The sequence below is a fragment of the Lycium barbarum genome, chromosome 9 (genome assembly GCF_019175385.1).
Source record: "Lycium barbarum isolate Lr01 chromosome 9, ASM1917538v2, whole genome shotgun sequence".
Taxonomy (NCBI): Eukaryota; Viridiplantae; Streptophyta; class Magnoliopsida; order Solanales; family Solanaceae; genus Lycium; species Lycium barbarum.
Window position 1 is genome coordinate 6,370,765 of NC_083345.1, and position 21,442 is coordinate 6,392,206.

The 21,442-nt window shown below is 32.3% G+C and overlaps 2 protein-coding genes across 2 annotated transcripts; one reads left to right on the forward strand and one right to left on the reverse strand.

The window, feature by feature from the left end:
• The first annotated feature begins 2,376 nt into the window (after window positions 1–2,376).
• LOC132608782 (rRNA-processing protein EFG1-like) lies at window positions 2,377–10,089 on the forward strand. Its single transcript, XM_060322527.1, has 8 exons — window positions 2,377–2,789; window positions 4,823–4,952; window positions 5,051–5,178; window positions 5,950–6,088; window positions 6,907–7,015; window positions 8,346–8,409; window positions 8,505–8,786; window positions 9,613–10,089. Exons 1-8 carry the CDS (start codon window positions 2,613–2,615, stop codon window positions 9,616–9,618), a joined length of 1,035 nt encoding a protein of 344 aa, XP_060178510.1. The 5' UTR covers window positions 2,377–2,612; the 3' UTR covers window positions 9,619–10,089.
• A 5,706-nt stretch (window positions 10,090–15,795) lies between these two features.
• LOC132610499 (auxin-responsive protein IAA1-like) lies at window positions 15,796–17,344 on the reverse strand. Its single transcript, XM_060324813.1, has 3 exons — window positions 16,876–17,344; window positions 16,475–16,774; window positions 15,796–16,350 (listed from the first exon to the last, which is right to left on the reverse strand). The coding sequence occupies exons 1-3, from the start codon at window positions 17,070–17,072 to the stop codon at window positions 16,275–16,277; spliced, it is 573 nt and encodes a 190-aa protein (XP_060180796.1). The 5' UTR covers window positions 17,073–17,344; the 3' UTR covers window positions 15,796–16,274.
• Window positions 17,345–21,442: the final 4,098 nt, after the last annotated feature.

Sequence of the window (21,442 nt, forward strand, 5' to 3'; positions counted from 1 at the left end):
TTCCGGTTCTTTTCATTTGTATTTTTATTGTATTTTATGTAATATTGAATTAAGATAAGCTTAAATGGGACATGGATGTTGAGGATTTATATAGTGGACTGTCACTCTTGACTTATTGAGGAAGCTCTTATAGTAGCAATGACCTTTTTTTTTTTTATATAGCTAATTATGGATAAATTATTTGGGTCATGGGGCTCTTTACTTTAGAAAAAATCTATAAATGAAATAATTGTGATTTTCGGATAGTAAGAATGATGTCGTACCGAAAAAATAAAAAATAAATAAGAGAAAGTTGAGTGATTTTGTGATTAGAAAAATAAGTTTAATGAATTTAGATCAATTATATTTACAAATTGAATGACCTTCAGCGAAATTAACATGAAATGTTAGAGCATGTTGAAGACTACAATTTTTTTTTTCAACCTCCTAAACTCTATGACCATCAAACAGCGCCACAAAAAAATTGAACGGAGGAGGCGTCTAATGTAAATTGGTGATTTCCAAAAATGTATTAGCTTCACTGTTCACAAGTCAATAGTCAATACAACTGAAATTCTGCTCAATTAGCAACACATTACACTATCTCACAGTTTGAAATATTCGTAACTCTTGCCTCACAAAATTAACTTATCGCTTACAACTAGAATTTATACCCGACGAACAACAATTTTTTTTAAAAAAAAAATTATTAAGCAGGATAAAAAAAAATGCAAGACCAACCCTTACACTGTCCCTGTTCTACAATTTCTACGAAGTAAGCATCAAAAGAAAATGACAAAAATAGTCCCTTATCTTTTGTAGTAGGTTCAAAATAGTCCATTAAGTATCAACTGAGCAGTTTTGATCATTTAAATTTGTCAAAAATTAACACTTTTAATCTCCATCAAAGGCCTGCAATCGGGACTTTAGTTCCGGTGGTTCGCTTTGCTGCCGGGGTGCAACATTTGTGAGACTTCGAATGGATTGGTCCGTACGCCTCTCCCCCTCGCCAAGCCTGAAGAAAGGAGCAACTTAGATACCTCTTTGTTAACTATATTCCTGGTTTGCTAAAAGGGTCCTTGGGCCCCATCAATCTCTATACCCTTGATGCAATGGACTCCCCAAAGCCACTAAACCGCTCTCTTCCACTCGATTTGAACTGAACCTCGTTCTAGTGAGATTTTCTCCCTTTTTGAAACTGAAACTCAGTTGCCTATCTGATCCTTGGTCTAATTGGCCTTTCTCTATAGCTCGAATCGAATAGCTGGGCTACCCATTCCCTTGGCTTGGTTGGTTATATAAGAGAATCCCGGGAGAAAGCAAGTTAGACCTTACTTAGGGCGAAAGATTTCTTGGATGGTTCATTCCAGTCTGAAGTCAGTCAAGTCATGGAATTGGCAGAAGTTCCCCCTTAACCAACCCTAAGAGGGAATTCTTCTATTCATTAAGATGAAGCCATTCAGTCAGCTCTGAATCTGAACTCAATGATTGCAATTCAAAAAGGGCATGAAGCTTTGGCTCAGTACAGTAGCATTTGACTTTGGGAAAGAGAATCGATCACTTACCTTGCTTTGGCATGCCAGAAGCATTTCGCTATGGTTCTCATTGATTGAGTCGATCCCGAGACAAAGCAAAGGGAGTTCCGTGGGTTCAGTTTGCTTAGAGGCAGAAAGCCTAGAAGAGGCCTAGAAGTCATAAGGAATAGGCACTGTACCGGCAGCGAACTCTAAGGTTTGGCTTTTTCTTTTATTGACTTTCCTTTCTTGAGTCAATGTCGCATTTTGCGTGCTTGGTTAGATCTCCTAACCTAATGTAATGAACGAGAAGGTGCAAAATTCAGTCTTAGCTAAGCATTCGAATTCTGGGTAAGAGATGTTAAAATTTAATCGGTACAGTAAAAAAAATTAAACCTATATTCACAATCTCATTTAAAAAAAGAAAATTAAAAGAAAAGGTCAAGTATTAATTTGAAATTATTTAGGAAAAAAACAAAACTTCCAAACCCCTCCTTAGCAAATCTAATAAAAGGGCAGCGAGCTAGAACCTAACTCCTATTACACTTTTACAATACTCCATTCTAGGTGCACAATGCAGATGCTTTTGTAAAATTACTTCACAAATCAATATAATTGAAACTTTGACCTTCATTGTTTATAATTTTTTGAAATATCTCAAACTCTTGCTTTATAAAATTAACTTATGAAGATATTACAACTAGAACTTATACTCTGATGCACAACAAAATTCGTTTTTCTAAAATTTAGTTAAGCGGGTTAAAATAGTAAAGATCAACTCTGAGGGTTTGTTTCGTGAGGAAACAAGTTATCCCAAGATTACTTAGTTATCCCACCTAATCTTTAGGATTATTTATATCTTATGCCATCGTACCAAACCAGTCCTTACTGTGTTTCTTTTCTGCAATTTCGACAATGTAAAAAAGAAAACATCAGGAAAAATGGTCCCTTATTTTCTATAGTAGGTTAAAAATAGTCTATCAAGTATCAAGAAAGCACTTTTTTGGCTAAGCTTAAAACCTAACTCTCCTATCACTCGACCATACGCCATTAGAGTCGCATAATGTCCTCTCCACAACAGATGCTTCTCTAGAATTCCTCCATCTCTTGTTTGTAATAATGGCACATGGAGGTTATGGAAAACGCAGAGTTCCTGAAGCTAATAATAATAGAAACAGGCGACCCACCAAATCATCATTAGGTGTTGACAAGAAGAACAAGTCCAAACCCAAGGCTAAGGCTAAAGCTGTGTCTATCAAGAATCAAATTCGCTCAGTTGAACGCATGCTCCGCAAAGTACATATTTACCCCTTGTCTCTCCTTTTTGTTTTTTGAGATATTATTATAGAGAAACAAAAAATGAAGGGTTTAGAATGTACTTTCATATTTCTCTCATTATTAGGAATCATAGGTTTTGTCTTACAAATATCTAAGTTTAGGCAGGGGCGGAGCTAGCATGGTAGTCTCCGGTGCGGCCGAACCCACTAACTTTGGTCTAACCCCTGTATTTGTCTTGATTGAATATGTATAAATTGTTAATTTAGAATCCTGTTGATAAATAGTTGAAGAAGAAACATTTTTTTGCTTCAAAATAGTAATGGCGACTAGAGCATGATGAATTAATGGCTCCTTTTCTCTCCTTTTTTTTTTTTTTTTAAATTATTATAGAGAAACAAAAATGAAGGGTTTGGATTGTACATTTATATTGTGTTCATATATTCTGTTGTTTCTAGGAATCACTGGAGGTTGAACTAAGTTTAGGTATCACTTTGGATATGATTTTTGTTTTGTTACATTTATATTTAGGTATTTTAGGAAGTATGTAAAATACTGTAAGTAGCATTTTTGTGTAGTAAAAACTTTAGTTAGTTACAGGAAAAACTTTTTTTTTTGCTTCAAATAGTAATGGCGCATTGTAACAGGAGTATTTATACTAGAGTGCAACGAAATGGGGTTGAATAATGCTAATATCTCTGAAAAACTTGAACAATTTATGAAAAGAGTGATTTTTTTATTTTAAAAAGCGAATTTTTTGAATGATGAAGTATATGAAAAGAGTGAATTTCTTGAATGGTAAAATATATGAAAAGAGTGAATTTTTTGAATGGTAAAGTTTATGAAAAGAGTAATTTGGAAAATGCCCTTTTTTTTTCCTGTCAAATGTAGTTTTGATTCTTAATTAAGCTCATTTCTATGTGTGCTATTGGAAGAATTGTTTTGTTGATGTAACATATAATTTTTAAGTTTGATTAGAGTTGGTTGCAGAATTGATTAAATCCTGGGTGGTGTTTGCATCTCTTAACTGAACTAGTAGTTGCACACCATGGATGGCTTAAAGTTGTTGTCTTTGCTCAACTTTTTTTTTTTTTTTTTGTTCATTAGCTTAAATTGTCAACAAACTATTGTGGTAAGTGTTTTGGAAATAAATGTTGATCATAAAGGATGGGAATTGTAAATACGAAACAAATGGAGCTTATCGATTTGGAGAAACTTTAACATATAGGAGCAATAGGGTGCTTAGTTTTTGGCATTCAGTTTACGGCCTGATTGTTTTCCTATCATCTTCTGTGAAAGAGTCGCTGTTAGCTATGGATTACTGGAACAATCTACAAAGCGTAGGGATAACTAGTTTCACACCCAATAACTGATAATCTTTTCTGACAATGATTTCTGTCAGATGTAAGCAACAAACTAGTGTTTTTGATAAATATTCTTTTTTATACTAAGCAATATTAGATCAGACAAGTTAGACATTAGTTAGATAAGACAACGGAATGGATGTAGTGGATTCATATTGCCGACCACAACTGATTTGGGATCAAGATGTAGTTAATTGATTGATTGGCATGTAGTTATATTAGGATTTTAGTTAAAGCAAGTGTAACGTCAATTTAATGTTTATGGTATTCCCACTAATTGTATAGTATAAAAACATCCTGTGAAATTATGTCGGATGACTATGGATTACATTTTTTCACTATTCCCACTAATTGTATAGTATAAAAACATCTTCTGAAATTATGTCGGATGATTATGGATTACATTTTTTCACATTCTACATGTCATGCTGATGTGTCTGTATTCCACTTTGAGTTCATAACTATCTACCTGTAAATTTTGTTATCTGAGTTTTGAGACTCAAATGTGGGTTTGCACGAAATAGATTTAGAGCAAAGTTCTGTGCTTGGTATTAGTTCTCTCAAGTGACATACAGCTAATGTAGGAAGCTAGCATGTTCATTTAGCATTTTTAGTCTGTAAACCCTGAGGTGGTATAAGATTTGAGTGCAAAATTGTTGAGAAAAACATAGTAACAGGATATTTTTCCAGGATCTGCTTCCTGAAATTAGAGAAGTTCAAAAACAGAAGTTGGATGAACTCAAAAAGCAGCAAGAGCTTCAGAATCGTTTGGCTTTGGAACGCAAAATATTCCTTCGCAATAGGAAGGTTAAGTTTTTTGGTTAGTAACTTCTTCTCTGCTTTATACATTTGATATGCTTCCACATATTACGTTCTAGTGTCAGGATTGATTCATTGAACTTTCAAATTTATGGGCAGATAGAAGAAAAATTGAGAGAAGAATAAGACGTTTGGAGAAACAGCAGCGCACTTCATCTGGTAAGGCCCAAGAAACAGAAATTGCTGAACAACTTGCTAAACTGAAAGAGGACCTTGAATATGTTCGGGTGAGCTTCTGATTAGTTTACCTGTTTCTTATGTTCTTTGGTTTTCATCTCCGGTTGAGTTCGACTCTGTTTCTCGCAGTAATGATCTTTTCACCTAAGCAGTTTTCTACTTTTTCTGGTCCAAGATTTAGTGGGCGTTTGGCCATAAAAATTATTCACTTTTTTCCGGATTTTTTTTTTACTTTTAGCGTTTGGCGATAAAAATTATTCACGTTTTTCCGGAGTTGTATTCCGGAATACTAAAAACAAGAAAAACTTGTTTTTCAAAAAAATTCCACTTTTTTACACTACATTTCACCAAAAACTACAATTTCAAAAACTATGGCCAAACATAACTCCAACTCCAACTCCAACTTCAAAAATTCCAAAAAAAGTGAAAAAGTTTTTGGTATTTATGGCCAAACAGGCCCTTAGAGTTTAATCTATTTTCTTTCCAAAGAAAGAATTCAATGAGAAGTATAAAGTCAAGTGTTTTCTTCTGAATATTATTGTGGATGCCATTTGTTTTTTGCTAGTGAGAGCATTAGGTCCTCTTATATATTGATGGAGATGCAATTGTTAGCGCCTAGGTTTGGGGTCATCTAGGGTTCCTTTAAGAATTTGCTAATGCAAAGATCACCTGTTGTAATGGATAACTCAGAATTCTACCTTTGCAAATGGTTTCTCGTGTAGTACAATAAAACGTATGAGGTCTCTGCTAGTGTAAGGTCAAACATAATTGGTCATTTTTTGTCTTCTCACTCTGATAACGAAGTACTATTTCAAACGCAGTTCTTTCCCAAGACTGAGAAATATGTACCCTTGTTTTCGGGAGGTGACGAGCAAGATATTGTTGACAAAAGATGTAAATTACGGGAGCAAATCAAAGCCAATATAGTTGCTGCTGCCGCAAGTGGGAAAGATTTGGAAGGTACTACATTGTCGTTCAATCTGTAGTTCACATTAGTTTTGACTAGCTCGTATAGAGTTCCTTTTGTTTTGAAGATGCTTATTGCAACACCTGGTACGTCAAAATCTGTAACTAAAAAACACTACATAACAGAATATGTGTGTAAGCTGATTTTATCTTATCTTAGCTGCTAAGTGATCAATCCTCGTATCCTCGTCAAAACTAAATGAATCTTTCCGTTTTCTCATTTTAAGCATTTTAATATGAAACATGTGACCAAGAGCGTTAATTACTTGTATAGGGAAAAAATTCTTTTATAGAAAAAGGTGCACTTTGGTTGATGGTTATGTAGTGTTAGTTTGTTGTAGGTATTCAAATTAGATATTTTCGCCCATGCTTCTGAATGATGGCATTGTGAACAAGATCTTGGTTAGCTTCAGAGAAATATGTAAGCATAATTTATGGAGTAACATGTGGAAACCTTATTTCCTTATCAAAAAAAAAGAAAAAGTGGAAACCTTATTGCCTTAGATTAAGAACTTACTCTAAAGAAGCCTGTAACCATGCATCTCCTTGATGCCTTTTTATGAAATGCATACTTCATCAAAAAAAAACTTACGCTTAAGAAGCTCTTGAGATTTAGCAAATCTGAGAGCGGGAGATGGACTTTGTGTCAGAAGCTGCAACATAGTGACCTTCGGTCGGTTTTAGTGGATGGACTTTTAGACGGAACTTAAGTTGCTCTTCTCACTGGTGTACTTGTTGATTTCTAATTTGGTATTGGCAACATTGCTTGCATCGACTGGAACTGACCCCTCTACTTGGGCCTTTCCTAACAGAAACAGGGAGCGAAGATGATGGGCTTCTTGATTTAAGCGATGATGATTTCTTTGAAGGTGGAAGCTCAAGCGATGATGCTGATGACGAGTGGACTGATAAAAGTGCAAGGTATTGATATATACTTAAAAAATACTCTTTCGTTTCAATTTGTGTCTTACTTTCTATTTTAGTCTATTCTAAAAAGAATGTCATTTTCTATATTTAGTGGCTCTTTAATTCCAATATCCTACTTAATATATTTAAGATCATAAGATTCAATGTGCATTTTGGTACATTATAAACATCTTTAGTTTAAGACAACAAAATTCAAAAGGTTTCTTTACTTTCTTAAACTCCGTGCCTAGTTAAACTAAGACACATAAATTGAGACGGAGGGAGTAATTGCTATGGACTTTATGCTTGCAGGCTATTAATAATTGTTCTATGTTGAGTCAAAGTATCTTTTGGGTAGATGGACTGAAGTCTATAATATGCGCAAGCGGAATTATGACATTACATAAGGGTCAACAATTTTCTCGTGATGTTGTTTGATGATGTATTAGTGTTAGATTTTAAGACATAATATGAGCTTGGCAGTGAAGTTAGTACTAGTTAAAGTTGTTGTATCCATCCTCTTCTAAAACTCGATGGAATGAAGTAGGGACACAAAAACCAATCTCCTCCTAAAGCTCAATGAAAGACTCGAGAGATGGAAACCAATAAAAGGTGCATGATTGAGTTCGAGTCCAATTGTGAGCACTTTGCTCAGATTCTTCATTTTCTTATACCAAACAAACAACTACGCCTCAATCCCCGACTAGTTAGCGTCCACCTCAACAACAGCAACAAACCGGTGTAATCCCACAAGTGGGGTCTGGGGAGGGTAGTGTGTATGCAGACCTTATTCCTACCTTGAGAAGGTAGAGAGGTTGTTCCCGATATACCCTCAGCTCAAATAATGGTGAAAAAGAGGCAGTAGCAATAAGCATAACAAGATAATAAGATAACCGAGGCTAAAGAAACAACAGGTAATAATAGTAATCTAAAAATAAGGAAGTACAAGAATAAAACTCACTCTGAGAATGGGAAAGAACTACGCTCGACTATCTACTAACCTTCTACCCTAATTCTCGGACCTCCACACTCTCCTATCAAGGGCATGTCCTTGGTGAGCTGAAGTTGAGCCAAGTCCTGCCTAATCGCTTCACCACAATACTTCTTCGGCCTACCTCTACCCCTCCTCAAGCCCACTACGGCCAACCTCTCACATCTCCTTAGCGTCCACCTTCTACTTTAAAAAAAAAAAAAAAAAAAAAATGGAGTTTCCTCTGGGGTCTTTAGAAGGCGATTAATGCTTGCGTACTGATCGATTTGCATGAAGCCTTCAATGCGGAAATTCTTTTTGTGAGCCATTTTCTTGTTGATCATTATAAGGAGAGCTCTAATACTTTTATTGCAGAGAACAAGCTTCCAGTGCATCTGGGAAAGCAGCTTCAAGCATGTCCAGCGATGAAAAGAATCTGGTCTCTCAATTTGAATTTTCTACCTTTGCTGCTGAAAGTTGACTTCGAAATTTAATATCAACGTAGTCTCTTACCATTTGAAATGTTGTATGCAGAAGCAAGTATCTGCCCGTGCTCTAATGCCGCCACCTCGTCCTTCGAGCAAGTCTTTTAGTCATTCAGCAAATAAAAAATCACGGTTTGGAGGATGTACAAGTAAGAAATCATCTTTCCGTGATGTGTCAACCTCCAGCAACACATCAGATAGCATTAATCGATCTACCTTCAGAAAAGGAAGACCTGCAGATTCACTCACAGGCAACAGTGGCAATATCAGCTCTAACTCTGATGCTCGAAAACCCAAAAGAAAGAGGAGACCTAAGAAGAAAAAACAACAGGTTGTTACTTTTGAATGCAATGTGGCTTTTCCTTCCTGATCATCATTATGTCTTACTTTTGGTCTTTTGGGGGACTTGACATACTGAAGACGTCCCATAAACATGAGGCTAAAACAGTCAAAACAATAAGTTAAAGTATTCATGTTGGTAAAAAAATGAGAATGGTCTAGTTCAATTACTTCGGGTTCTAATACATGAGTGTATACACAGAGTCAGTTGTTTGACTGCGGAGTGGGAATAACTGGAATATCCACATGGTGCGGAGTGGGAATAGCCGGAATATCCACACATACATATATAGTGCATGTACTGCCTAGCATAAATATGAAGTATGTTTGGCCTCTTGTTGTCGTGTCCTCGATCCCTTGAATGAAGGTCGAAGAATCTGTCTAATGCATCTTCTTTACTTGTCTTTTTCCCCTCGTGTGAAATGCATCTTTTCATTGTTGAAATACCAGATGATAATATATATAGGCTGGGTTTAAAATAGGTTGCCTGTTGGTGGTACTCTTTTCTGTTACTTGGTAGGTCTTTTCTGGAGTTTAGCTCTATACATTAGAAGTGCAAGATAGATATATAGAAATTTATGCAGTGCATCTTATTCAAGTTCTGCGTACAAACTACCCTCCTCAGACCCCACTTGTGGGATTGCACTGGGTATGTTGTTGTCATCTTTAGTCAAGTTCTTGAATCTTTAGACTGCTCTGCACAACTTTCACCACCTTCGGTATAAAATACAGAATCCTTATGACTGTATATTAAACACACTTTTGACTCATGTTTCGATTTATATTCATAACTAACTCCTTGTTTACAATTTTCTCAGGCTTGAATCAAGTTCGTATAGTTGCCAATATCGTTGCAGCTTTTTTTTACGAGTTGCGAGGACATTTGAAATGCCTCTGTATTTCAAGAATTAGATAGCAATTTGCTGAGGCTACATATGTTTGAATAACATCTGTTTGATATAGTCTCCATTTTACTGTTGTAATCATTGCTTTAATCTCCAACCTTTTACACCAGTGCCTCCCCCAGTTTTCTCCAAAGGGGTGTCAAAGAAATACAGTATTTATTTAGTGGCAGTTCTTAGGACACCACAATTTCCAAATACATCACTTTTATTTCTCACTAGTAAAAATGTGTATTTAGAGACATCATCAGACCCCCACATACACACATTCTTCACGGTTTATAATTCCCCAAGGTAACAGACACTTGTGTGAATTAATTCTTACAATTTCAGTTTCTTTTGGGACACTGGAATAAGACTTCTTATCGATTATATCAAAATTCGTCTTAATCATTGGGATTTTTCTTAGACTCCCTCTGTCCCATTTTGTGTGGCATTTCTTTAGTTTGTTCCAAAAGAACTATCTATCTTTTTTTATCTAGAAATAATCTGATATTAAAAGAATTTCTTTAGTAAATGAATTATAGTCACGCAAATGTGTACAACTTACTATCTTAAATGATTAATTACAAAAGAGTTTCTTTCTTAACCTACGTGTCTTGTCAATTATCATTTACATAAAATTGAATGTAGGGAGTACTACTAGAGCCCGTTTGGCTTAGCTTATAAGTTGTTGAAGATAGCTTATAAGCTATTTTTAGCTTTTTTGAGTGTTTGGCTGATCAGCTTATAAGTTATTTTATGCTTAAAATAAGTCAAAATAAATAAATTGGGATAGCTCAACTTATTTTTTTTGGCAAGCTAAGCCAAACGGGCCCCTAATGTTACACTAATTTTTCTTAAAGGGGAAATATGAAACATTGAAAAAGTTTTTATTACAAAAAAAGGTTCCTTCTCTGAGGTTGGTACGTAAATTAACCTTTTCATCTCATGAAGTAAGTATATCAGTGAATTGAATGGCTTGATTAGATCCCCACGGTGATAGTCGTCACTCGTCAGGCCTTTTCTATAGCGATTGATTTTTTTAAAAAAAAAGAATATTTGATGAAAATATAAATACCACTAAATTTGAACAAAAACTTCTTCAGGTTGATTTATGTATGTTTCACTCTTTGTAATGCGAGTACAAACATATTTCTTTTTGGTCTAACGGTGGTATTTATATTTCTTGGATACAAGTTAACAATATTGTATGATCAAACAAACTCTAAGTTAGTTATCACAAGAACATTTTCCTCATCAAGTAAAGTATATTCTTCACTTTAGCCAAAAAAAGTATATTCTTCACTTTAGCCAAAAAAAGTATATTCTTCATCGGAGACTACTTCTTCATGCACAACTTAAACAACTTTTCATAGAGCTTCAAGGAAGAATGACTCCTATTTTAAGTGTTCAAAATCTTCCATATAAATAAGAATTTAGTGGACAATAAAGTTTAATATAACATAGTGTCTTAATCGTAGTAACTTAATATACGTACCTACTAAGGAGTAAAGAGTTGGTGTAGGTTTATTAGTAAAGTAAACAATATACAAGTTTGTTTGTTATGGTATTAGAGCAATTAATTCCAACATAAAATTCCACATAAGATAATGCACTGTTTGGTTAGCCGCATAAAAGAAAATTAACCATATAATTGATGCAAGACAAAATGTTAAATAAGTATATATGTATTAACAATTGGGGATTAAACTATTGAAAGAAGAAAATGTTCTTTTAAATAACTTTTTGTGTTGCTTGCGCCTTCTTTTTCTTCTGTTTAACTTTTCGTTCAATTTTTGGGTGTTGAAAGAATCCAGTTATTGATTGCTACATTGGATTCCAAGTGCTTTTGATTTTTTTTTGGTCAATGAACAGTAGATAATTAACTCTACCCCCCCCCCCCCCCGGGCACCCCACAGCCTCACCAAAAATATTACTGCAACACTGGGTCTCAATTAAAGTAGCGAAGGTTTAATTAAAAGGTACTTTTGCTCTGTCAAGTTTTTACACTTATTATAATAGGGAAATTACATTCTATGTGCACGGTGCTGACAACTACTATATTTTATAAAATGATCCAAGTTACATTATATGAAAGTTTAAAGAATTTTTACAATAACGATGTAATTTTACCTGTTATAATTTTTTTTATCATACGTTATTAATGAATGCATATTTATATTAATTAATCTGATTGTATAAATACTTGTTATAATAACACTGTGTAGAACTTAAACTCTTCTTTAATACAATATGCAAAAAGTATTCTACTCCTTCCGTCCCAAAATAAGTATCACCTTAGAAAGAAAAAAAAGTTTCAAAATAAGTGTCGTCTTAGGAATACAAGACAAAAACTAACAAGTGTTTTCAACTATGCTTAGTATTAAAGAAGCAGTCCTCTTTAATATTGCTCAATTCTAAAAAGACATCAAATAAATAGAGAGTCTAATAAACTCTACATTGTGTTTATTGATTTGTTAATATGCATAATTTTTGCTAAGGTAAAACTTATTTTGGGACGGAGGGAGTAAATACTAAACTCAGAAATGGTTGCAAATTAACTGAATACAAGTGAATCATTTCATATCTTTTCTTAAAAGTATCCAAAGAAGTAGAGATTCCCTAAAAGGAATAATATGTTAAAAAATAATATAAGGAAAAAGGATCAGCTAAAAAGGTTCCTTTACTTAAATTACTGGCTTAATTGTTTACTGAAGTGTGAACACTTGCAACTATTACCTCGTAAATCTCTCCTCGACATGTGTTAATTAAATGTATCTGGACAGTGAGTGAAGAACAAGATTTGAGATATACATATTGATTAAGAAGTAATCAAGTTGTTAAGTACTTATTTAGTTATTTTCAGTTAACTTTTGTTTGCTTTATGTAGTACGCACAGGGCTCCAAGAAAACTTATTTTTTAAGCCTTAAAATTCGTTTACAAACATTAAAATAAGTAGCAGAGCACAAGAAATTTTCTTGATTGCTCAATAAGATTCTTATGAAATGTTTTAATTATTCGATAAATGTATTCTGTCCACCAACTAGCAAACATGATCCTTAAGAAAGATTTTGGATTCTTATGTCAAAAGCCCACTCTCCATTCTGAATAAACAATTACCTATTAACCCTGATTAAGAGCTGAAAATTTGTATTATACAAGTTTTTTTTTTTTTTTTCTTGGTGTAAACACGGGTGCAAATACATTTTTTCTTAAACTTGTTGAAGAGTTTTACATTGGGCTCTTATCTCTCTTACTCTCTTTATATGATTTAGATAATTCTCTCCTCTTGAGCTAGCTTTTAGAGTAAGGTTACACCCAAGATCAATTCCTATAAAACATGATAACAAAGCATGGACACATTCTAATTCTTATTATCTGACATTTGGCCCCATATTAAAACTTGTCCATGCTTCAGATACCCAATCCTAGGCGTGAGGGGGGTGTTGAAGAGTCTCACATTGAACTTTATGGGATGAGTGATTTCTTTATATTGCTTGACAATTTTCACTAATTGAGCTAGCTTTTGAGGTTGAACTTAGCTCAAAACATATCCGCAGACACTTATGTGTGAAAGATTACTCAAAGTTTCTAATAAATACTTCTTTTGTCGCATTTTATGTGATGTCATTTGATTGGGTACAAAATTATAGTTTTTTTTTTTTTTTTTGACTTGTGGTCTGAAATAAAGGAGTAGAATGTAGAATGGAAAGTCTAAAAGTAAATCATTTCTAAATATAAAAAGATATCATTCTTTTGAGAACACTAAAAAAAAATGCATCATATAAATTGGGCATAGGAAGCATAACATTTTGAACTCATATTTGCGAAAGTTGAAAATATGTGGTCAAACTTATCAAAGTTTATATCTTCAATCCGCCTCTAAATAACTCTCTAATAGCATCTCATGTAAGCCAATAGGGGCGGAGCTAAAGGGCGCGAGGGCTTCATCTAAATTCCCTTTGTTGAAAAATTATGTTGTATATACGAGATCAAGAATCATTTTGAGTGCATTATTTATAATAGACATTGAGTCCATTTAACTTCTTCATTTACTTACTTTTTATATTATAAATTTCCTTTGTGAAACTTGTGACTCCAATATTACAAGGCAATGTATGAAGATACCACAAAGACAATGATAAAGTTGATAAACAAAACTAAAATCTAATCACATGAATCAATGGAATTAGAATCTTTTTTTTCTTCCCATTAGTCTCATTTTTCTGTGTGTGTGAAATAGGGCAATTCTGCAAGAATATAGGCATGTTCATTAATGGTGGATTTTTTAAAATTAAGGACTTTTAAGTTTAATGCATTCCCTGCATCTGTACTTCACTCATTCTGAACTTTGACCATGTCTGGTCTAGCTTCATGTGGCATTTTAAAGTTTTGTTCTTTAATTATTTCAAATAATTGAACTTTGACCTTTTCAAGATGAACGAAAATTTAGGTGGACAGTATAATGATTGTTCTGAAGCAATTAAAACTTCTTGCCAACTTGTTAATTAATGTACCCTGAAGTTAGAATCCAATGAACTTAGCGTGATTTGGTTATAAAAAATATTTTGAAAAATAACTATGAGAAGATGGTAGCAGTTTGTTTTTAAGTTTCCAAAAACTGAGCTTGTAAATTACAAAAAAGTGTTGTTTGAACTGTTTTTATTAAGAAAAAGTTAACCTTTTCGGAAGATTTCTAAACTCAATTTTTGGAATCTTACAAAGACTCAAAAAACGGGAGTCTTTCGGATTAGGTTTAGAGTAAATGTTTTCTAAAAACCGCCAAAGGAAAGTTGGTGGGTAGTAAGTACCCTTCTATACTTAATCGAAGGTCTCGAGTTCATGCCCTTAGAATGGAGTCGGCTTTGGTAGACCGTGCCTTACCCGAAAGTGGAACGTTCAGGCATAAATCGGGATTAGATGGTCCCAAAACGATTACCAGACACTCTTTAGAGAAGGAAAAAAAGTAATTCCTAGAAAAATTTGGTTAATCTTTGGGAACTAGAAAATTTTGGAGCAACAGTAAAGTTGTCTCCGTATAACCTTTTAGATCATGGGTTCGAGCTGTGGAAGCAACCACTAATACTTGCATTAGGGTAGACTATATACATCACACTCTAGGGCCGCACGCTTTCTGCACCAGACTACCCTCTTCTAGAATATTTTGGTTTGGTTTCGGAAACTAAAATCTATTTTGGCAATCGAACGGCTCTCCTTTTCTTGTTGGGTAAAGTTTTTTGGAAAAATTGAATAAACAAAAAAGGAACTTTGGTTAGTAGTATGCCACACGAAAGTGTATGAAAGAATCCAAGTTTGCAACTTCTCTCGCTTTTTCTCCGCAGTACAACTGATTCCTACTTATCTTGATGAGCATATGGAATCTAGTGGAATTCATTGAATGAAATTTGCTTGCAATTAAGTATTTACAGCTTTTTGTCTTCTTTTGGTTTGAGTTTATATTTTGATTGAAGGAAAAATCTAATGTTATTGAGTCCATATAAGTTCAGCTTTTGGATATCAAAAATTGAAATTAAATAGAATCAATTAACATCAGCTATTTCCTCTAAAGGAAACTGGATATAAGAAGATTGTTTTATGCATTATATGTTTGAGCCTTCAACAAAGATATCCTCTAAATTGTTGTTGTAGGTATGAACTGAAGGTCGGGTTCGAGCAATGGGTATGAAGAACTTTTCTGTAGAAACTTTGTTAATTCTTTAGTGAATCTATACGAAGAATTTTTCTGTAGAAACTTTGTTAATTCTTTAGTGAATCTATCCAATACGAATCCAAATATCCCCACATTTCTTGTTGAAGAAGCGTTGATTCTTTTTTGCCTTATGTTATATAAAAAGTTCAATAAGTGTTTCTTATCTAGTGAAATATAGGGTGTCTCACAATACTGATGTTTTAGAATTTTCGATTCTTGGTAATAAAACAACGCCCTTTTTGTCTGGTTTATTTGCTAAAGTCATCATTCTTGTTTTAAGTAGTTCTTGTTATGATTTCTAAGGTAATAACTCAACTGGATTGCTATCATCATTGCAGACTGTTAAATATGAAACACAGGGGAAAAGAATAGTTTGCAAGATGTTCAAGAATAAAATCAGATCAGATCCAAGAATTAATTTGAGAACCAAAAATACCATTCACTGTGAATTTGTACAATTGCTTCCTTAGCAACAAAAAAAAAAAAAAAAAAAAACAAGTAATTATACTTTGTATGCTTGATGGATTATTCCAAACAGAACAGAAAATAACACTTGCAGGATCTTTAAAACCACCATGGTTTGCCTTTCCTGCTATGTACACTCCATATCATTTGACTCCAAAAAGAAACAACAAAATTAATAAACTGTAATTACTAAGGTTTTTTCTGTCCAGGAGAAAAAACTGTTTTGATTACAAGAGGATTGCCCAAAAAAAAAAATCAATATTCAGGTTCATTTAACTCAAGAACCCAAGCTGAAAAAAGACCTCCTTTTACTGCCCAAGAGAGGAAAAAAACTTCATCATCTTCATCATATATTCTTCTTCTAGCCCTGTCATAGAAAAAGATACAAACTTTCTATTGGGAAGTTTATAATTTATAGTTTTATACTCCACATCCCAAGCCTCTTGCTTCTGATCCTTTCATTATTCTCAGCCTCTTACAAGATGACATGAACATTCTGCAATAACATACAAAAAACCCATTAGAATTATACATATTGTATACATAAATATACATATAATATACATAATCAGTGTATAAGTTTTGTATGTTTTGCAAGATTACAAGATTCAAGAACTTACTCCCAAGGAACATCACCAACAAGCATCAAGTCACCATCTTTATCTTCATAAGCAGGTGCAAATTCAGAGCCTTTGTAGCCTTCTCTTTCTGAGTATTCACCTATGGTGAGTTTGAACATGTTTTCTAAGGCTTTTAACAGTTCTGGATAACACTTGTACATTTTCAGATCAATTTTTCTAAGATAAGGCGCACCATCCATGCTAACTTTTACATACATCCTAGATTCAGATTCTGTTTTCTTTTGTTGGATGTTATTCATTCTGTTAGATCTCACTGGTGGCCACCCCACAATTTGTGACCTGCAACCATTAAAAATATCAAATTTAGTACTCTTTTCTGCAATACCTATGAGTTGTTTAAAAAAAGTACAGATTTCTAAGGGAAATTTCAAGAAACTTACTTGGAAACAGGTGGAGTTTTGACATGATCAGAACTAGACTTTGATTCACAATCTTCTTCATCCAAAGCCCTTTTGTTGTTATTTTTGGAATTAGACAATATTTCTTCTTGGTCAGATTCTTGATCTTCTGTACCTGGTAAACCTAATCTCAGCTCAGTTGCTTTGAAATTCAGATCCTTTTGATGTGTACTTTCCATTTTTGGATACCCAAACGAAATCAAACCTCTGTAGTACTAGTAAATTAGCCTCAAACACAAAGTCCCAAAATTTCCAAATACTTTCTTGATCAAGATTGCTGCTTTATTTCCTTTAAGAGTTGGCAAAAAAGAGATGTGCAATGCACTTGTATTTGTATTCAAAGAAAAGGTTAGGTCTTTACAAGTTGTGGGTTGCAGTTAATATAAACACAGAAAGGGAAAAGGAAATTTGTAGACAAAGGAACTTTAGTTGGGTGGGTGGGATTGTCGGGGAGTGGAGTGGGGGTATTGAAGAATCAAAATCATATAGAGCCGGTTTGGATGAGCTTATTTTAAGCGGCAAACAGCTTATAAGCTAAAAAAATAAATTGGGATAATTCAACTTATTTTTTTGGCTTATATGCTATTTTCAATTATAAGCTGCTTTAGATAAGCTAAGTTAAACTGACTCAATTATTTTTTTGAGCTTTTTTTAAGTATAAAATGATTTTAAACTGACTAGCCAAACACTCAAAAAAACTGAAAACAGCTTATAAGTAACTTATAAGTCAATCCAAACGGGCTCATACTCCTCCGTATCAAAAAGATTATACTTAAGCTATTTGCATACACTTTAAGAAAATATTAACTTTCAGATAAAAATAGATAATTTAAATAAATTATTTTTAATTAAATAGATATTGAATTAATTATATAATATTTAACAGAAATAAATCTGAAAAAATAAAATTAATTTTTTTTTTAATTTTATAAATAAATAATTTTTTTTAATTAAAAAGAATTAAATGCACACTCTTTTTTGTTAGGAGGGTGTACTACATTATTTTTTAGCTGAAAGTACATAAATTTAGGACAAAGGGAAGGTAAAGTTGTCGGCAGCAAGAGTAGCAGCTTAAAGACAAGTGAACCTATATTTAGGGGACAAGAGTGGGACAAGTTCGGCCGCCCATAGGGAAAAGACTTTGAGGATTCAATGGAATTGAAAGGGATGGATGGTCAAGATGAGTTTTGGGAGGTTGTGGAGATAAATCAGCTACGTTGGATTGTATTTCTTGGGTTTTGAGAGGTAGGGTGCGTGGTGTTATGTTTAGCAAAACTTTGCTTTCTTACTACTTAGTCCAATTTGCTTCTCTTTCTTATTAAACTAGACGACAGCACTGACCCAACACTTTAGATTATAATGTATTTATGTATATATATAGTTATTTTTGAATAATGATTATATATAGAGTATATATGATGTTCAAAACACGATTAATATAACATTATAGTTTATGCTCCGCATTTAAAATTTTTTTATATTAATGTTTGCTACGAATACAAAATCGGAAAATTTATTAATATTTTTTAAAAGAGAAGACTTGTTTAAAAGGAAACTATTTTCCTTTTTACCAAATTTTAATTTGGATAATTCTAATTCAAATTATTAAATTAATTTTACATGTTTAAGACGAAACAAAGTAGAAATTGATTTTCTATTTAAACGAAAAAATACTATTTTTTAATTTTTGGTAAATATTCTCGGTTTAGCTCATTTTACTTGTCATGTTGTCTTTTGCATGATTTTTTAAGAAAACGCCGATTAGAATTGTAATTTGACTAATTTACCTTATTCATTATTTGATCTCCATTTGATATTTTTTTTTACGATATTAATCTCTTTTCACATTTATTAGAGGAAGAATAAAAATAAAAAAGTAATTAAATTCTATCTTATTTTAAAATATAAATATTTTAAGTATATTTATTTTAGTGAACATAACAAATAAATGACATGGCGGAATAGCAAATACAACAGTTTAATATCTAGATTAGATCTCAGGCTAATATAAAAAAAAACTGTATGGTTTGACTACTTAACTTTTTGAAAAAAAGCAATTTCATTTGCTCCCACTAATGGATTGATACGCATGTGGCAATGAATCCATCATTATGGACTTAATGAGATACTTTGGAAATTACATGAATATTGTTTGATTTTTTAATATGGAGCGCACTTTTTTTTTTTGACATTATTAATTTTGTACTATTTTTATGCATATATATATATATATATATATATATATATATATATATATATATATATATATATATATATATATATTGCTTGATTTTGTCAATATGGGATACTATGTTCAAAATACGATTAATATAACATTGTAGTTTGTGCTCCGTATTTAAAACTTTATTATATTAGTGTTTGTTACGAATACGCACGTGACAATGAATCCATCATTATTAACTTAATGAGATACTTTGGAAATTAAATGAATATTATTTGATTTTTTAATATGGGGTGCACTTTTTTTTTTACATTATTAATTTGCACTATTTTTTTAATATTAGTTGTTGTTTAATATATATGGGGCCCACAATTTTTTTTAATTAAATTGGAACGGATATACATATATATTAGAATTATGGGGCCCACACTTTTTTTTTGGACATTATTAGTTCGTACTATTTTTATGCATATAATATATATACATATAGTATGTTTAAAACACGATTAATATAACATTGTAATTTGTGCTCCGTATCTAAAACTTTATTATATTAGTGTTTGCTACGAATATAAAGTCTGCACTTTTTTTTGACATTATTAATTTGCACTATTTTTATGCATATATATATATATATATATATATATATATATATATATATATATATATATATATTAGAATTATGGGGCCCACAATTTTTTTTTGCACTTTTGTTTTTGACATTGTTTGTTTTTTTAATATGGGATTCACTTTATATATATATATATATATATTGCTTGATTTTGTCAATATGGGATACTATGTTTAAAACACGATTAATATAACATTATAGTTTGTGCTCCGTATTTAAAACTTTATTATATTAGTGTTTGCTACGAATACGCATGTGGCAATGAATCCATCCTTATTAACTTAATGAGATACTTTGGAAATTAAATGAATATTGTTTGATTTTTTAATATGTGGTGCACTTTTTTTTTGACATTATTAATTTGCACTATTTTTTTAATATTAGTTGTTGTTTAATATATATGGGGCCCACAAATTTTTTTAATTAAATTGGAATGGATATATTACTGCTATATAGCGCCTACAATTTTTTTTTTTATATTAGTTGTTGTTTAATATATATGGGAATATATATACATATACTATGTTCAAAACACGATTAATATAACATTGTAGTTTGTGCTCCGTATCTAAAACTTTATTATATTAGTGTTTGCTACAAATACAAAGCTAACACTTTTTTTTTTAACATTATATTTTTTTTTTCATATGGGGTTCACTTTTTTTTTTTTTTTTGATATTGCTTGATACATTATTAGTTTGCACTATTTTTATGCATATAATATATATTTTCAAATTAGGAAATAAATCATTCATTTTGGCACGAACTAAAAAGAAAATAGGTTCACATAAATTAAAACAGAGAGAGTAGTATTTTTTCTCTGTCTCTAATTAATTGTTATGGTTACTAAAAATAATTATTCTTAAATTATTTATCATTTTAGAAGTTCAAGGTACAATTAATTACTTTTTTCTCATTTTATCCTTAGTAGAGCTTTGTCACTAATGAAAATGACACATAAATATAGTGAATATATAATGAAGAGAGACTATAATCATACATAAATAAAGATAAATTTAGTCAAATACCTCTTCTAATTAATATTTCTTAAAAAATGTGTAAAACACGAATGCGGCAGATAATTTGAAACGAAGAAAGTGCTAATTGTGTGATTAATTTTTTTATTTCACATATTAATCGGTTCAAAATTTATAAACGCAAAAATATAGTAGAGATTTGAAACGTATGCAGGAAACTCGCACTTGCGTTTCTTAAGAAGAGAACTCGTAGGAGCCAACTTTCCTCACGGATGTTGCAAATGCACAAACAAAACACAGTAATCAGCGGAAAAAACTAATTTCAATTCCATATAGCAAGAAATGCATTGTGAATAAAGTAAAACCAGAAACAATTGATATTTTTTTGGGGTTCCAAGTAATTAGTCCACTATTTATGAAATAAGGAGAAAGTGGACACAAATAAGGAGGCCTTCAAACTAAGCCTCTGCGGCTAAGTATGTCCTTCAACTTTAAGTATGCACAAGTAGGCACCTCAACTTGTCTCTCATTTGTCAGTTGAACATTCTAACTTACAAAATGATTATTCAGGCATCTTCAAAATGTATGTGCTACATCATCATTCGTGTTTATGTATTCAACTTTATACAAGTTGAGGTGTCTACTTATGCAATACCCAAAGTTTGATGGCATACATGCCAGCTAAAGTCAAGTTTAAGGGTTCATTTATGTATTAGCTATTATAGTATTAGTTAAGCCAATTTTTTTCTCGATATAGTA

Excerpts from the sequence above, each read along its gene's own strand:
- LOC132610499 (XM_060324813.1), bottom strand. The coding sequence starts at position 17,072 with ATGGAAAGTACACATCAAAAGGATCTGAATTTCAAAGCAACTGAGCTG. Across the intron at positions 16,775-16,875 it reads AAAACTCCACCTGTTTCCAA|GTCACAAATTGTGGGGTGGC; the intron begins GTAAGTTTCTTG and ends TAATGGTTGCAG. Across the intron at positions 16,351-16,474 it reads GTTGGTGATGTTCCTTGGGA|AATGTTCATGTCATCTTGTA; the intron begins GTAAGTTCTTGA and ends ATGTTATTGCAG.
- LOC132608782 (XM_060322527.1), top strand. The coding sequence starts at position 2,613 with ATGGCACATGGAGGTTATGGAAAACGCAGAGTTCCTGAAGCTAATAAT. Across the intron at positions 2,790-4,822 it reads TTGAACGCATGCTCCGCAAA|GATCTGCTTCCTGAAATTAG; the intron begins GTACATATTTAC and ends ATATTTTTCCAG. Across the intron at positions 7,016-8,345 it reads TGGACTGATAAAAGTGCAAG|AGAACAAGCTTCCAGTGCAT; the intron begins GTATTGATATAT and ends CTTTTATTGCAG.